A 17,796-nucleotide genomic window follows, 5' to 3' on the forward strand; every position below is an offset into this window, starting at 1 on the left:
AAACCATTACACAGGGCCCCGGAACATAATTACAACTAATTTGTACTGTTGTGGAAAATTACTAAATTAGTCATGCTATCCCGCTTTACTACTTAAAAAAATGTCTCTTGTCATAGGCTAGTGTTTTTTCTAACATGATAAAAACTTGCCTTTGTGTGACTTAGTCATTAGATTGGACGTATAGCTAAGATCCATTTGAATGTGACAGCAGCATGTGAGACATCCCTTGGTTTTACTATCTGCAGGAAGTCAGCTGTATGGAAACTTGCAGGAAAGAGCACATTTGATTTACAAGGCAAGTCAGTTAAAAGCCTAACATTATAGTGTGGATTGTGACAAAACACAGTTACGTGGTTAACCCCTTGTGCTATCATCCTCGGGCTATCTTAATCTGTTCCGTCCCTGTTTCCACACATCTGCTAATACTGAGTAAACAAAAACATAAGAACACCTGCTCTTTCCATGACATAGACTGACCAGGTGAATCCAGGTTAAAGCTATGATCCCTTGTTGATGTCAATTGTTAAATCCACTTCAATCAGTGTAGATGAAGGTGAGGAGACAAGTTAAAGAAGGATTTTTAAGCCTTGAGACAATTGACACATGGATTGTGTATGTGTGCCATTCCGAGGGTGAATTGGTAAGACAAAAGATTGAATTGCCTTTGAACAGGGTATGGTAGTAGGTGCCAGCGGTACCAGTTTGTGTCAAGAACTACAATGTTGCTGGGTTTTTCATGCTCAACAGTTTCCTGTGTGTATCTGGAATGGTCCACCATCCAAAGGACATCCAGCCAACTTGACACAACTGTGGGAAGCATTGAAGTCAACATTTGACACCTTGTAGAGTCCATGCCCCAAATGAATTGAGGCTGTTCTGAGGGTAAAGGGTGTTCCTAATATTTGGTATACTCAGTGTACGTGGTAATACTTTGTAATAGATTTCCAAAATGTCAATAACTCGGAGATGATTTGCTGGAGTTTTTACAGTCTTTTACGTCCGTTAGTTTACAAAAAAAAAAAAAAAAAAAAAAAAAAAGGTATAAAATCATTTGGCCCATAGACTGCCAGTTGGGGGAAGCCTGACATAAGATATCTGGGTTTTCACAGACCTTTGTTAGGGTTACAGCAGGTCCTTTTCAATTACTTGATAAAGACTGGGACTTAAATATTGTATGTGAAATAAGTTAAAAACTTATTAAGTACAGTTTGTGCTTTTTGTTGGTACACAAAAATACATATATTTTGCACATTTTTATTGGGTAACAAAACTAAACATATAAGACATAATTCCAGAGATGTTATAAAAAACATATGACAAAAAAAACAAAGACAAGATTAGAAGCCTGTCTATTCATTTTCCTGTGTTTCTGTGGTGCTTCCCTCTGTCTGTGAGCTGAGGGATTGTTGCATTGTCACATGCAGGCTACAGTTGATGGGCACCACTCTCTCAGCCACCTACTCCTCAGCGGATAATGGATTATTTGGTGCCTCGATGTGGAGCTTCCTGGGAGCACAGCATCTTCAGTCAATGTTGAATCTTCTTGCTCTGAGATGGCACTGTATTGGTTGCATTGGTTTCTGTCTCAGCAGTGGGAGTTTCACAGCTTTTACGCTGAACAAAAATATATACGCAACATTGGACGTACTCTCAACGTACTCTCGCCATATTCTCAAAAACGACGTTGGAGGCAGTATGTGGTAGAGAAATAATAATTATATTCTCTAGCAACAGTTCTGGTGGACATTCCTGCAGTTAGCATGCCAATTGCATGCTCCCTCAAAACTTGAGACATCTGTGGCATTGTGTTGTGTTTGCCAAAACTGCACATTTTAAAGTGGCCTTTCATTTCCCCCAGCACAACATACACTTGTGTCATGATCATGCTGTTTAATCAGCTTCTTGATATGCCACACCTGTCAGGTGGATGGATTATCTTGGCAAAGGAGAAATGCTCACTAACAGAAATGTAAACAAATGTATGCATTTGAGAGAAATAAGCTTTTTATGTGTATGGAAACTTTCAGGTATTTTTTAACATTTCATCTCATGAAACATGTGATTAACACTACATGTTGCGTTTATATTTTTGTTCAGGGTTTATCCTGCTACTTGGAGCTCCAGTGTCTTCAGGAACATTCCTGTTTTTGCCACGGTTCTCCACTGGGTGTCACCCTGCACATGAGTCATTTTCTTTATCTGTTCAGTAATAGAAGAAGCAGGGCACATCACATATTCCAAGTCCATTATCTGTGTTGAGTATATTTTCTTCCCTGTGTGTTTCCCAGCACTCCAGGTCAAGAGTACTTCTCCCATAAATGTACCTTATACACGCCAAAAAAAAAACATAGGCTTACAATGTTGAAATGGGTAAGACCGGAATGGTTGCAGAATGTACATTTTCACCATTGTCACTATAGACTATAGTTATTCAAATAGCTTTCATTTTTTCACATGTAATTTGCAAGGCTTTTTCACATGTAATTTGTCAAGGCAGAAAAAGTAATCAGGCCAACCTGACTGACACTGAATTCAACTGCTCATTGAAAATGTAATTTTCTATTTAAGTCATGCAATAAAGTTTTTTTTTTCTGAAACAGATATTGCCTGTTAGATATGTCTCATTTGCTCGTCCATGTCAATATCAGGACAGGCAGTCCTGCCTGCTGGTGATTCAGGCTACTTTAGATTAAGTGAAAAATGTGATCTGCATAGGGAAATACTGGGGATGACTCATCGTGCAGTACGTGCACACTGAATTTCACAGACGAGAGGGAAATTGTGTTCAGTGAAATGAATCTTCCTTACCATATATGACAGTCTATTTCTGCTATTTTGAGGGTTGCGTACAGTGCAAAAAATGTAAAGTTTGATTATAATATAGCTATAGTAGCTGTTAGAAGTTATACACACTATTGTCTCTGACACTAAAAACATAAGATATCAGACCATGGAAGAGTTATTCAACCATAGAATTTGCTGTGCATGTGTAGGAGAGAAAGTCTCACCCATGTCATGCCTAGTCTATTCGGTTGAAAGAGCAAAAAGAAACTGTTATGGCAATTGAATAACAAGCTCCTTAATCAGACACTTTGATTAAACCATAGGATGTGTAAAACGATTAAAAAAACGTTTTGAAAGCCACTTCTAAAAATATTTTAATGGGCGACTTTCACTGCTGACATTAGAAACCGGAAATTAGCGTCTCGGCTTCCAGGAAGTTTAGCCAATATATTTTTTGTTGCCAGTGGGACTGCTGTAAAAATGGCGGCGTCTCGTCGCTCTTCCCAACAGCAAAAGCAGAGCATATCCTCGCCACCTCGCAGTATTTCTCTTTCACTCACTCCTCCGGGGTCTCCTCCCGTTCCCTGTGGTGGCATAATTTCGGTGCTAGCGGGTGCTGAAGTAGACAGTGCCGGGGATCCAGAGTTAACTCCGGCCTCCCCCGATATCCCCGCCCCGGCCCTAAGCAGCAGCTCCACTACCACCGGGGGTAGCAGCAGCGCTGGCTCTAGTCCTGACTCGGGTAGCAATAGCAGCCCCGGGGGCAGCGACTGCGGGACTTTCAGAGAGCTGTTTGAAGCCTGTCGTAATGGGGACGTGTCGCGGGTGAAGAGGCTGGTGGATACGGTTAACGTGAATGCCAAGGACATGGCTGGGCGGAAATCCACTCCGCTACACTTCGCTGCAGGTAACGTCGATGGCGAATGTTCGCTACGAGCTGGTTTGTTTAGCTAACATAGCTAGCCAACTAACGTTACTTGAGTAAATTGCTAACTAACTAGCTACATTTTCTGAGGCTAACTTCTGCAAGCTAAATTGTTAGCTAACAAACTTCGCGTACTAGTTAAGTAACGTTAGGCTAACTTGTTGAAAATGCTGAGCCAACCAGCCTACATTTAGACTCAGGGGAGGGGTTGGTAAAGTAACTCAACTCCGCGATGATTTCATCCACGGAGTTAATCGTCGATACGTTTTTTAAAATTAACCTCCGACTCGTTCGAGTTGATATGCACTAGATACTTAACAAAAAATGGAAATGATTCGATACAACTTTACCATGTACCATTGTTTGTTTTCTATTGTTGCTTGCGTTTTCTTTATTTGATTTAAAACATATATAGTTTAAGTTTTTAATAAAACGTTAATCAAATACCACCACCGAGTTTAATTTAAAAAAAAAAAACTTTTTGAGATTGAATTGGAACATGTTCAGCGTTTCCACCGTAGAGAAAAAAAATTGAGTACACCTTCCAGTGGTTGTATATATTAATATGCACGTATTATTAAAAAGTGTGGATTTAAGCAAATGAATGACAAGGACAGAGGACAAGGTATATCTTCTGCATCGACTCCAAGGAGTCAGAGGTTCATTTAAAAAACTTCAGTCTGTGCTCAACTCCGTGGAAGAAGTCATTGTTGAGGTACTTTGCTAGGGGAGGGGGCACTGTATTAGCCAGCAAGTTGTAAGTAAAACACACAGGCCTTTCCAGGCAGAAAACGTGGTACAAACATTATTGGGCACAGATAACAGCACAAAGGGCAAGAAGGTAGAGAGACAACAATACATCACGAGCAGCCACAACTGTCAGTATGAGTGTCCATGATTGAGTCTTTTAATGAAGAGATTGAGATAAAACTGTCCAGTTTGAGTGTTTGTTGCAGCTGCAGCGAACTGAAAAGAGGAGCGACCCAGGGATGTGTATGCTTTGGGGACCTTTAACAGGGGCGGCAGGTAGCCTAGTAGTTAGAGCGTTGGACAAGTAACTGAAAGGTTGCAAGGGCGAATCCCTGAGCTGACATGGTAAAAAAAAAAAACAGAATGTGACTGGCAGAACTGGTGTTATATGTAGAGGATGAAGGCTGCAGTAGATGTTTCAGGTGGGTGGGTATAATTTGTGGAACATTCCAACAGGTATTTGTTCCAAAAACTTTGTAAATAACAAGGTTGCCAACAATAAGAATAAGATACCGGGCTAGGGAGTGGGCTATTTTAATTATGTTTTTTACTCACCATATTTATTCTGAAAAATGTCTGTAGTAGTCACTCTGGTAGCCTATCGACAGACATTAAGAATACGCTACATGGTGAGTTAATGCCTGTTTGGTAGCTAGATGGATTGATTATGTTACTTTGTATGCATTGTTTGTTGGCAACCTTGTACTTTACGAAGTTTTTGGAATAGATTCCTATTGGAATGTTCCACAAATTATACCCAACCATCTCAGATAGGGGGGAGTGAGGCCTAAGAGGGTTTTAAAGATAGATAAGATAAGCTTCAACCAGTGGGCCTTGTGACGGGTATACAGAGATGACCAATTTACAGAAGAGTATAGATTGCCGTGATGTGTCCTATAAGGAGCATTGGTGGCAAATCTGATGGCCGAATGGTAAAGAACATCTAGCCGTCCGAGAGCACCCTTACCTGCCGATCTATACATTGCGTCTCCGTAATCTAGCATGGGTAGGATGGTCATCTGAATCAGGGTTAGTTGGGCAGCTGGGGTGAAGAGGAGCGATTACAATGGAGGAAACCAAGTCTATTTTTAACTTTAGCCTGCAGCTTACCATACTGATTTAGTATATGTGATACACAACCAGTATGTCTTATCAAAAAAACGCTAAAATATGTTAAACAATGATTACAGGTTGTGTTTCACTGTTTTAGAGACCCATTTGTGTAAGGAGGAAAAACACTTTGCACAATCTTTCCACTTTTTAGGATTTGGGAGGAAGGATGTTGTGGAGCACCTCCTTCAGACTGGGGCCAACGTTCACGCCTGTGATGACGGAGGTTTGATCCCTTTGCATAACGCCTGCTCCTTTGGTCACGCTGAGGTGGTCAGCCTGCTCCTCTGTCAGGGCGCCGACCCAAACGCCCGGGACAACTGGAACTACACACCTCTCCACGAGGCTGCCATCAAGGGCAAAATAGACGTGTGCATCGGTAAGAAACATCTGCGACGACATGCCACTTTTATGCTTACCTTGCATTTTGTGCTGACTTTACACACTTGAATCACATTTCTGTATGATAAAATAGTCCTAGCTATCTTTGAATCCAAATCGAAGGCTCCTGTGTTATGAACAGCTTAATTAACAAATCAAATGTATTTATAAAGCCCTTCTTACATCAGCTGATATCTCAAAGTGCTGTACAGAAACCGAGCCTAAAACCAATGCAGGTGTAGAAGCACAGTGACTAGGAAAAACTAGAAAGGCCAGAACCTAGGACGAAACCTAGAGAGGAACCATGAGGGGTGGCCAGTCCACTTCTGGCTGTGCCGGGTGGAGATTATAACAGAACATATAATAGCCTAACTGCTGTAGAAATTGATAGGAGAGTCTATGGTCTGTTGCTCTGCTGCTGCGCATTGTATCATCAAGTCTTACAGTCAGGTTATTTTGCCCTGAAACAAACATGTCACCCCTAGTGATCTCAACAGAATCACATCTCAATGACATAATGACATTTTCTGACCAGCCCATAATGGTCTGGCCCTAACAGTCTCCCTGTCTCCAGGGAGGAAGCCAGACACCATTGAAAAGAACATCAGGCCAGATCAATTTCTCGGGGCAGAAACTAGAGCCACAGTCCCTTCTCTGTCACTTACTTTGACCTACAGTGCCTATCGGGAAATTATTCAGACTTTTTCCACGTTTTGTTCTGTTACAGCCTTATTCTTAAATGGATTAAATAAAAACAATTTCTTAGCAATCTACACAGAATACCCCATAATGACAAAGCAAAAACAGGTTTTTTGAAATATTTGCAAATGTATAAAAAAAACAGGCCTTATTTCCATAAGTATTCAGACCCTTTGCTAGGAGACTTGAATTTCAGCTCAGGTGCATCCTGTTTCCATTGATCATGCTTGATGTTTCTACGGCTTGATTGGAGTCCACCTGTGGTAAACTCAATTGATTGGACATGATTTGGAAAGGCACACACCTGTCTAAGGTACCACAGTTGATAGTGTATGTCATTGCAAAATCCAAGCCATGAGGTTGAAGGAATTGTCCGTAGACCTCCGAGACAGGATTGTGTCGAGGCACAGATCTGGGGAAGGGTACCAAAACATTTCTGCAGCATTGAAGGTCCCCAATAACACAGTGGCCTCATCATTCTGAAATGGAAGAAGTTTCTAACTACCTAGAGCTGACCGTCCAGTCAAATTGAGCAATTGGGGAAGAAGGGCCTTGGTCAGGGAGGTGACCATGAACCCGATGTTAACTCTGACAGAGCTCTAGAGTTCCTCTGTGGCGATGGGAGGATCTTCCAGAAGGATAACCACCTCTGCAGCACTTTCTACCTTTTATGGTAGAGGGAAAAGACGGAAGCCACTCCTCAGTAAAAGACACATGACAGCCCGCTTGGAGTTTGCCAAATAAAAGGCACCTAAAGACTGTCAGACCATGTGAAACAAGATTCTCTGGTCCGATGAAACCAAGATTGAACTCTTTGGCCTGAATGCCAAGCTTCACTTCTGGAGGAAACCTGGCACCATCCCTATGGTGAAGCATGGTGGTGGCAGCATCATGCTGTGGGGATGTATTTCAGCGGCATGGGACTGGGTGACTAGTCAGGATCGAGGCAAAGATGAAGAGAGCAAAGTACAGGGAGATCCTTGATGAAAACCTGGCCCAGAGCTCTCAGAACCCTTAAGACTGGGATGAAGGTTCACATTGCAACAGGACAACAACTCTAAGTGCACAACCAAGACAACGCAGGAGTTGCTTCGGGACAATCTCTGAATGTCCTTGAGGTGTCCAGCCAGAGCCCGGACTTGAACCCGATCTAACATCTCTGGAGAGACCTGAAAATAGCTGTGCAGCAACTCTCCCCATCCAACCTGACAGAGCTTGAGAGGATCTGCAGAGAAGAATGGGAGAAACTCCCCAAATACAGATGTGCCAAGCTTGTAGTGTCATACCCAAGAAGACTCTGCTGTGATCGCTGCTAGAGGTGCTTCAACAAAGTACTGAGTAAAGGGTCTCAATGCTTATGTAAATGTGATATTTCAGTTTTTTATTTGAATAAATTAGCGCAAAAAAAGCCTGTTTTTTCTTTGTCGTTATGGGGTAGTGTGTGTAGATGAGGACATAGTTTTTTAAATCAAGTTTAGAATAAGGCTGTAACGTTAAAATGTGGAAAAAGTCAAGGGGTTCGAATACTTTCCAAAGGCACTGTATATATTGGCAAGAGTTTATTTTCTACCATTTCTGTAATGGAATTATCCCTGCATTGACCAAGAGTTGAGACACGAGTTGTCTATACGCCTTCAGAGCAGTGTGCTTTTTAGCATCTGGTTCTTTGAATTATGCTTGACTACTATATTTGTTGGCTCTTGAATGAAGTTTCTTGTTGCAGTCTCTCTGCTGTGAAATGTGCATCGTGGCACAGGGATGAGCACGTTATTCTCTCTGGTGGGTAATGATCTGAATTAAGTTGATGTGCCGTACTCTGATTAAAACTTCCCCTCGACTTTGATGGTTCTGTTGTCTTTCCAGACATTTATTATTGAGAATATGACAAATTTCTTATTAACAAACTATAGTTTTGGCAAGTCAGTTAGGACATCTACTTTGTTCATGACACAAGTAATTTTTCCAACAATTGTTTCCAGACAGATTATTTAACTTATAATTCACTATCACAATTCCAGTGGGTCAGAAGTTTACAAACACTAAGTTGACTGTGCCTTTAAACGGCTTGGAAAATTCCAGAAAATGTCATGGTTTTAGAATCTTCTGATAGGCTAATTGACATAATTTGAGTCAATTGGAGGCGTACCTGTGGATGTATTTCAAGGTCTACCTTCAAACTCTGTGTCTCTTTGCTTGACATCATGGGAAAATCAAAAGAAATCAGCCAAGACCTCAGAATTGTTTTTGTAGACCTCCACAAGTCTGGTTCATCCTTGGGAGCAATTTCCAAACGCCTGAAGGTATCACGTTCATCTGTACAAACAATAGTACGCAAGTATTAACACCATGGGACCACGCAGCTGTCATACCGCTCAGGAAGGAGACGCGTTCTGTCTCCTGGAGATGAACATACTTTGGTGCGTAAAGTTCAAATCAATCCCAGAACAACAGCAAAGGACCTTGTGTAGATGCTGGAGGAAACTGGTACAAAATAATCTATATCCATAGTAAAACAAGTCGTATAGCGACATAACCTGAATGAGCACTCAGCAAGGAAGAAGCCACTGCTCCAAAACCGCCATAAAAAAAGCCTTTGTACTTTTCTGAAAAATGTCCTCTGATCTAATGAAACAAAAATATAACTTTTTGGCCATAATGACGATTGTTTGGAGGAAAAAGGGGGAGACTTGCAAGCCCGAAGAACACCATCCCAACCGTGAAGCACAGTGGTGGCAGCATCATGTTGTGGGGGTGCTTTGCTGCAGGAGGGACTGGTGCACTTCAGAAAATAGATGGCATCATGAGGTAGGAAAATTACGTGGATATTTTGAAGCAACATCTCAAGACATCAGTCAGGAAGTTAAAGCTTGGTCACAAATGGGTCTTCCAAATGGACAATGACCCCAAGCAAACTTCCAAAGTTGTGGCAAAATGCCTTAAGGACAACAAAGTCAAGGTATTGGAGTGGCCATCACAAAGCCCTGACCTCAATCCTATAGAAAATCTGTGGGCAGAACTGAAAAAGCGTGTGCGAGCAAGGAGACCTCCAAATGTGACTCAGTTACACCAGCTCTGTCAGGAGGAATGGGCCAAAATTCACCCAACTTATTGTGGGAAGCTTGTGGAAGGCTACCCAAAACATTTGACCCAAGTTAAACAATTTAAAAGCAATGCCTCCAAATACTAATTGAGTGCATGTAAACTTCCTGCCCACTGGGAATGTGATGAAAGAATTAAAAGCTTAAATCATTCTCTCTACTATTATTCTTGACATTTCACATTCTTAAAATAAAGTGTTGATCCTAACTGACCTAATACAGGGAATATTTCCTAGGATTAAATGTTAGGAATAGTGAAAAACTGAGTTTAAATGTATTTGGCTAAGGTGTATGTAAACTTCAGACTTCAACTGTATATTGTGAGGGTCTGGTTCTGATGACATGATGATCAATGCGTGACTGCCATTTGACAATTAAAATGATCCACAATGTCATCACGTAGACTAGCATACCCGCACTGTATCTGCAAGCTGTTGGCTTGAGCGCACGTACCAAGACCAGAGTAGGCACATTATTATTAGAATTATTTTGTAAAACTTTTTTTAGTGTGTAGAGCAGCTTTAATATTGCAGATAGAATCAACAATTTATCAATGTAATTGTCTGCCTAATTTCCCTTCCCCCATACAGTGGGGTAAAAAAGTATTTAGTCAGCCACCAATTGTGCAAGTTCTCCCACTTAAAAAGATGAGGCTTGTAATTTTCATCATAGGTACACTTCAACTATGACAGACAAACTGAGAGAAAAAAATCCAGAAAATCACATTGTAGGATTTTTAAGGAATTTATTTGCAAATTATGGTGGAAAATAAGTATTTGGTCAATAACAAAAGTTTATCTCAATACTTTGTTATATACCCTTTGTTGGCAATGACAGAGGTCTAAAGTGTTCTGTAAGTCTTCACAAGGTTTTCACACACTGTTGCTGGTATTTTGGCCCATTCCTCCATGCAGATCTCCTCTAGAGCAGTGATATTTTGGGGCTGTTGCTGGGCAACACGGACTTTCAACTCCCTCCAAAGAGTTTCTATGGGGTTAAGATCTGAAGACTGGCTAGGCCACTCCAGGACCTTGAAATGCTTCTTACGAAGCCACTCCTTTGTTGCCCGGGCGGTGTGTTTGGGATCATTGTCATGCTGAAAGACCCAGCCACGTTTCATCTTCAATGCCCTTGCTGATGGAAGGAGGTTTTCACTCAAAATCTCACGATACATGGCCCCATTCATTCTTTCCTTTACACGGATCAGTCGTCCTGGTCCCTTTGCAGAAAAACAACCCCAAAGCATGATGTTTCCACCCCCATGCTTCACAGTAGGTATGGTGTTCTTTGGATGCAACTCAGCATTCTTTGTCCTCCAAACACGACGAGTTGAGTTTTTACCAAAAAGGTCTATTTTGGTTTCATCTGACCATGTGACATTCTCCCAATCTTCTTCTGGATCATCCAAATGCTCTCTAGCAAACTTCAGACGGGCCTGGACATGTACTGGCTTAAGCAGGGGGACACGTCTGGCACTGCAGGATTTGAGTCCCTGGCGGCGTAGTGTGTTACTGATGGTAGGCTTTGTTACTTTGGTCCCAGCTCTCTGCAGGTCATTCACTAGGTCACCCCCGTGTGGTTCTGGGATTTTTGCTCACCGTTCTTGTGATCATTTTGACCCCACGGGGTGAGATCTTGCGTGGAGCCCCAGATCGAGGGAGATTATCAGTGGTCTTGCATATCTTCCATTTCCTAATAATTGCTCCCACAGTTGATTTCTTCAAACCAAGCTGCTTAACTATTGCAGATTCAGTCTTCCCAGCCTGGTGCAGGTCTACAATTTTGTTTCTGGTGTCCTTTGACAGCTCTTTGGTCTTGGCCATAGTGGAGTTTGGGGTGTGACTGTTTGAGGTTGTGGACAGGTGTCTTTTATACTGATAACATGTTCAAACAGGTGCCATTAATACAGGTAACGAGTGGAGGACAGAGAAGCCTAACCTCTTGGAACTACCGCTCCCGGATCTGGGAGAATTGTCATCAACTGACACTAATTAGCATAACGCAACGGACAAAAAATATTATGCTTTACAGCCAAAGCAAGACAAGCATTTGTGTAAGTTTATCGATAGCCTAGCATAGCATTATGCCTAGCTAGCAGCAGGCAGCTTGGTCACGAAAATCAGAAAAGCAATCAAATTAAATCGTTTACCTTTGATGAGCTTCGGATGTTTTCACTCACGAGACTCCCAGTTAGATAGCAAATGTTCATTTTTTCCCATAAAGATTATTTTTGTAGCCGAAATAGCTTTGTTTGTTCTTCACGTTTGGCTGAGAAATCGACCGGAAATTGAGGTCACGACAACTCCGAAAAATATTCCAAATTAGATCCATAATATCGACAGAAACATGGCAAATGTTTTTTATAATCAATCGTCAAGGTGTTTTACAATTATCTATTCGATAATATATCAACCGGGTCAGTTGGCTTCTTAGTAGGAGTGAGAGAAACAATGGCAGCATTTGTCTATTACGCACATATCACTCTGAGAGCCACCAGCTGACCATTGACGCAATGTTGTCGCTCAAGCTCATTTTTCAAAATGAAAAAGATCTAATACAATGCTGGGCCAGTAACCGAAAGGTTGCTAGATCGAATCCCCGAGCTGAGAAGGTAAAAATCTGTCATCCTGAACACGGCACTTAACCCACTGTTCCTAGGCCGTCATTGTGAATAAGAATTTGTTCTTAACTGACTTGCCTCGTAAAATAAAGGTTAAATAAGAAAATTAGTGTCTAGTTTGAGGAACAGACACCTCACAAGTCCTCAACTGGCAGCTTCATTAAATAGTACCTCCAAAACACCACTCTGAACGTCAACAGTGAAGAGGCGACTCCGTGTTGCCTCTTCACCAGTTCAGACAGTTCCTTACTTTCTCCGTATTCCACTTGAGTCTTCCATTTTTGCTGTAATGCTGCAATTTGTTGGTTGTAATTTAGGTTCCATATGTTTTTTTTTTTAGCTGCGTGTGTGATTTAACTCCACCAACCCTATTTATGATATAATTTACAAAGATTATACCGTTTTCACCATAATATTGGTTGTCATATTTGTTCTCTCTTTTCTGGTGGATTAAATTGAAATTGCAAGTAACTTTCTATGGTTTGTTTTAAAAATAGCAATATTTTGGAGATTATTTATATAATAACTGAAAGTGTGAGGTTGTAATCTGAATAAAGGGAAATCGGGTGAGCCATTCTTACTAATCTGCTAGAGAACCAGTTCAGATTTAAGTATAGCTTTTGCATGACAGAAGCCTTTAGTAAGAGGTCTAATGCTTTAATACCTAATGATTTCTGCCCTCCGAATTCATATTCATGAAATAAATATAGAGTAGGCACCTTTGCTATTTAACGCAACAGTTTTGGTGAAAATAAATCTAGGTTGGAGTTAAATGTGATGGAAGCACATTGGACTTTAGACTTTTGTTTGGTATATGAAAAGTTAAGCAAAAAAATAACATTTTGTGTGCACTGTCATTTGGTGGAAACACACTGGTGGGGATGATTGTCTGTCGCCAATTGGATGGAAATCTAGCGTTACAGATTGTTGATTTGTGAGCTGCTGTTCTTCAGAACTGGGCATGTAGTAAGGAGATATTCACTCATGCTTTTGCTTGTCTCAGATATTATATACATCTTTTTGTGTGTTATGTTTATGTTGAATGAAAATAATTTCAGCAGAAATTAAGCAGTAACCATTAAGTGACTTTAGCCTAATTTCAGCAGTGCCAGTTCATTAACATAAGAACACTCACTCTGCTCATCTCATGCCATAATGTAATTACTACACACATTTCTCACTCTCACAAAGAGGAATAACATTTGGACATTCACTAGTGATGGGGAGGAATCGATAGTTACATACCACAATATTATTTTGGACGATATTATACTGAACAAAAATATAAATGCAACATGTAAAGTGTTGGTCCCATGTTTCATGAGCTGAAATTAAATATCTCCGAAATTTTCCATATGCACAAAACGTGTATTTCTCTAATTTTGTTCAGAAATTTGTTTACATCCCTGTTAGTGAGCATTTCTCCTTTGCCAAGATAATCCATCCACCTGACAGGTGTGGCTGATTTAAACGGCATGATCATTACACAGGTGCACCTTGTGTTTGGGACAATAAAAGGCCACTTTAAAATGTGCAGTTTTGACAAACACAATGCCACAGATGTCTCAAGTTTTGAGGGAGCATGCAATTGGCATGCTAACTGCAGGAATGTCCACCAGAGCTGTTGCCAGATAATTTAATGTAAATTTCTCAGCCACAAGCCGCCTCCAGCGTCGTTTTAGAGAATTTGGCAGTACGTCCAACCGGCCTCAAACCACAGACCACGCATAACCTCTCCATCCCAGGACCTCCACATCTGTCTTCCCCTGCGGGATCATCTGAGACCAGCCACCGGGACGGGACAGTTGATGTATCTGTGGGTTTGCACAACTAAGGCTGTGTTGGTCATGACAGCCGGTGATTTTCAAGCAATTAACTGTTGGTCTCACGATAATTTACTCTTAATTAACATAAAGACATTTAGCATCTCCTGGCTTCCACACATAGCCTACAAGCCACTGATGCAGACCTTTGGAACATCTACATTTTAAAAAGGCAAATAAATCCATATAATATAGACTACACCTTCACAATAAATCAATCATTTATTTTAGACAGGTCTAAAGAAGCATGATATGAAGAAAATGTAGTCTATTTCAGCAGAACAGAATTGCGTACTCTCAGTTGTCCTGATCTGGCTATGCCAAATGGCTGTGGGCTACACTAATTTAGCAGACAAGATTTGCTTAGAATTCCGTGGCATTATTTTATAATATGAAGAATACAATTGAACAAAGTGGAAATAAAATGATTTGAGAGTGCGCACATGCGGCTATTCTGTGTTGACAGGTAAATAAAGAAATATGTACTCCTATTTGCTTAATTTAGAAGTATTAATGTAACTTTTGTTGTTCTACAAACGTTGGGCTACATGTTTTGATATTTAATACATTGAAAGGCTTCATGATGCTACTCTAATGATGATTTTGAAAAAAGTCGCTTGAAAGGCTTGAGCTCTGCTTTGTTTTTTTGCGCGGGCTGTACACTTCATCAGTCTTTCATTCACAATTTGACAAGCACTTGATAATGCCTCGAACTTTACGGCGGCAAGTGCTGCGATGTGCCCTTCTCCCTGAGTGCTGCGTGCTCAAATCAAATCAAATCAAATCAAATCAAATTTTATTTGTCACATACACATGGTTAGCAGATGTTAATGCGAGTGTAGCGAAATGCTTGTGCTTCTAGTTCCGACAATGCAGTAATAACGAGCAAGTAATCTAACTAACAATTCAAAAAAAAACTACTGTCATACACAGTGTAAGGGGATAAAGAATATGTACATAAGGATATATGAATGAGTGATGGTACAGAGCAGCATAGGCAAGATACAGTAGATGATATCGAGTACAGTATATACATATGAGATAAGTATGTAAACCAAGTGGCATAGTTAAAGTGGCTAGTGATACATGTATTACATAAGGATGCAGTCGATGATATAGAGTACAGTATCAACGTATGCATATGAGATGAACAATGTAGGGTAAGTAACATTATATAAGGTAGCATTGTTTAAAGTGGCTAGTGATATATTTACATCATTTCCCATCGATTCCCATGATTAAAGTGGCTGGAGTAGAGTCAGTGTCATTGACAGTGTGTTGGCAGTAGCCACTCAATGTTAGTGGTGGCTGTTTAACAGTCTGATGGCCTTGAGATAGAAGCTGTTTTTCAGTCTCTCGGTCTTTGATGCACCTGTACTGACCTCGCCTTCTGGATGGCAGCGGGGTGAACAGGCAGTGGCTCGGGTGGTTGATGTCCTTGATGATCTTTATGGCCTTCCTGTAGCATCGGGTGGTGAGGTGTCCTGGAGGGCAGGTAGTTTGCCCCGGTGATGCGTTGTGCAGACCTCACTACCCTCTGGAGAGCCTTACGGTTGAGGGCGGTGCAGTTGCCATACCAGGCGGTGATACAGCCCGCCAGGATGCTCTCGATTGTGCATCTGTAGAAGTTTGTGAGTGCTGGTGACCAGCCGAATTTCTTCAGCCTCCTGAGGTTGAAGAGGCGCTGCTGCGCCTTCCTCACAATGCTGTCTGTGTGAGTGGACCAATTCAGTTTGTCTGTGATGTGTATGCCGAGGAACTTAAAACTTGCTACCCTCTCCACTACTGTTCCATCGATGTGGATGGGGGGTGTTCCCTCTGCTGTTTCCTGAAGTCCACAATCATCTCCTTAGTTTTGTTGACGTTGAGTGTGAGGTTATTTTCCCACCACACTCCGAGGGCCCTCACCTCCTCCCTGTAGGCCGTCTCGTCGTTGTTGGTAATCAAGCCTACCACTGTTGTGTCGTCCGCAAACTTGATGATTGAGTTGGAGGCGTGCATGGCCACGCAGTCGTGGGTGAACAGGGAGTACAGGAGAGGGCTCAGAACGCATGCTCCGAGCGCCTCTCACTCACATGGCTCCCCATCACGTGATCGGGTCTTTCATACAGGCTACAAGTGAAGACTGACACATCGTGGATGCAACTGCGCGGGTCCTTACCCAATTCTGAGGTGCATATTGAAGATATTGGAAGGACTGTCCACATTTACTTTTCGTCAGCCAACAAAATGAGTAGGCCTAACAAACAGCAAAAGCACTAGCCTATGCCAATCTACTATCCCCCATAGTACAAAAGTTGACCAATTCTGTGCAAGAAATAAATATTCCAAACACAGTCTGGGACAGTTGTGAGATGCAATAGATCCCAAATTAATACTTAAAAAACATGCAATATGGCTGATGCAACAGATCAGAACGTTTAGCTTAAAATGTTAATGAACTATTAGGCTATTTCTTCCATTATAAGCGCAGCAATGCACACATGGTAGTGTGCATTAGCGGGAAAAGACCACTATCATTTGACCGCAAATGCGATTATGCATGTAATGCTTTTATTATAAAGATGCATTTTTATGGAGCAAATTATTTTCCCCAAACTTAACTCACTATGCATGCAAGTAAGGCGCTACACACCTTGTAAAGCGGAATAATGTGCTTCATTTTAATAAGTTATTTGGCCACTTTAGTTGTGATAGTAACCTTATCTAAACACATAGGCCTATGGGCTAGGCTACATGAGTTGTGCGACTGATTCGAAAAAGTCGGCAAAAAAAGGAATAGTTTTTAGCCTTATGCTGGGCATCATTCACAAGTGATAGGCTAACATTGATACCCATCAGACTATTCTTGATTTAATCTTGTTTTCACATATTCTAAATAATATATGTGTGAAATTTGTTTTGATTTAGAATGGACCATTTATGCACCTGTCTCGAAACGGGGCAGCAGAAAAAAATGCATGTCATCTATGCACTTAAATTAGCGAATGGAGGACGCCTTTCCGTGGTTAATTTTCATGCCAGGCAGGTAGTTTATACTCCTGTTGTAATTAAAAGCTATGTGCTAAATATTAAGAAAGTTTAGAAATAAATATAGTAGGTCTGGCCTATGATGGGATCCTCTTCTTTTTAATATCGACCATCACTTCTTGCGTAGCCTATAGAAATGTTGAGCAACATGAGCTCACGGGCTCTCAAGAAGTGTTTGATTAGATGTTTGATTACTTTTGCATTGTCAAGAGTGATTTAGAGGGAGAATAGAGTGCTTGAATACCAGGCAGTTAGCAAGTTTGGTAGGCTACTAATGACCATCACTTGGAGAACCCTAATCACCGTGACTAAAAGGTCACTTGGAATTGAACTGCCTTCATGACTCATGACCACCGGTGTGGCGATAATACGGGATTCCGCAACAGCCCTATGCCCGATCAAAGAATTTCTGCGCAAACGGTCAGAAACCGTCTCGGAGAATCATAATGCAATAAAATCATAGTATGGAATCCTAATACGTATAGAATCGCAATACACTGTGTCAGCAGCTAAGTGTCAGGATCATATGATCAGGCCCCCTCCATCCTCTCCATCTTGTCAGCTAGCTCTGTCACT

General features: G+C 41.3%; 1 protein-coding gene across 1 annotated transcript in view; it reads left to right on the forward strand.

Annotated features, from left to right (window-relative positions):
- The first annotated feature begins 3,217 nt into the window (after nucleotides 1–3,217).
- Nucleotides 3,218–17,796, forward strand: part of LOC112219563 (poly [ADP-ribose] polymerase tankyrase-1) — a 118,103-nt gene continuing 103,524 nt past the window's right edge. The window contains exons 1-2 of the mRNA XM_042302182.1: nucleotides 3,218–3,691; nucleotides 5,724–5,948. Coding sequence (XP_042158116.1) covers nucleotides 3,265–3,691; nucleotides 5,724–5,948 — 652 coding nt within the window. The 5' untranslated portion in view covers nucleotides 3,218–3,264. The remainder of the gene's footprint in view (nucleotides 3,692–5,723; nucleotides 5,949–17,796) is intronic.

The sequence above is a fragment of the Oncorhynchus tshawytscha genome, linkage group LG20, assembly GCF_018296145.1.
Source record: "Oncorhynchus tshawytscha isolate Ot180627B linkage group LG20, Otsh_v2.0, whole genome shotgun sequence".
Classification (NCBI taxonomy): Eukaryota; Metazoa; Chordata; class Actinopteri; order Salmoniformes; family Salmonidae; genus Oncorhynchus; species Oncorhynchus tshawytscha.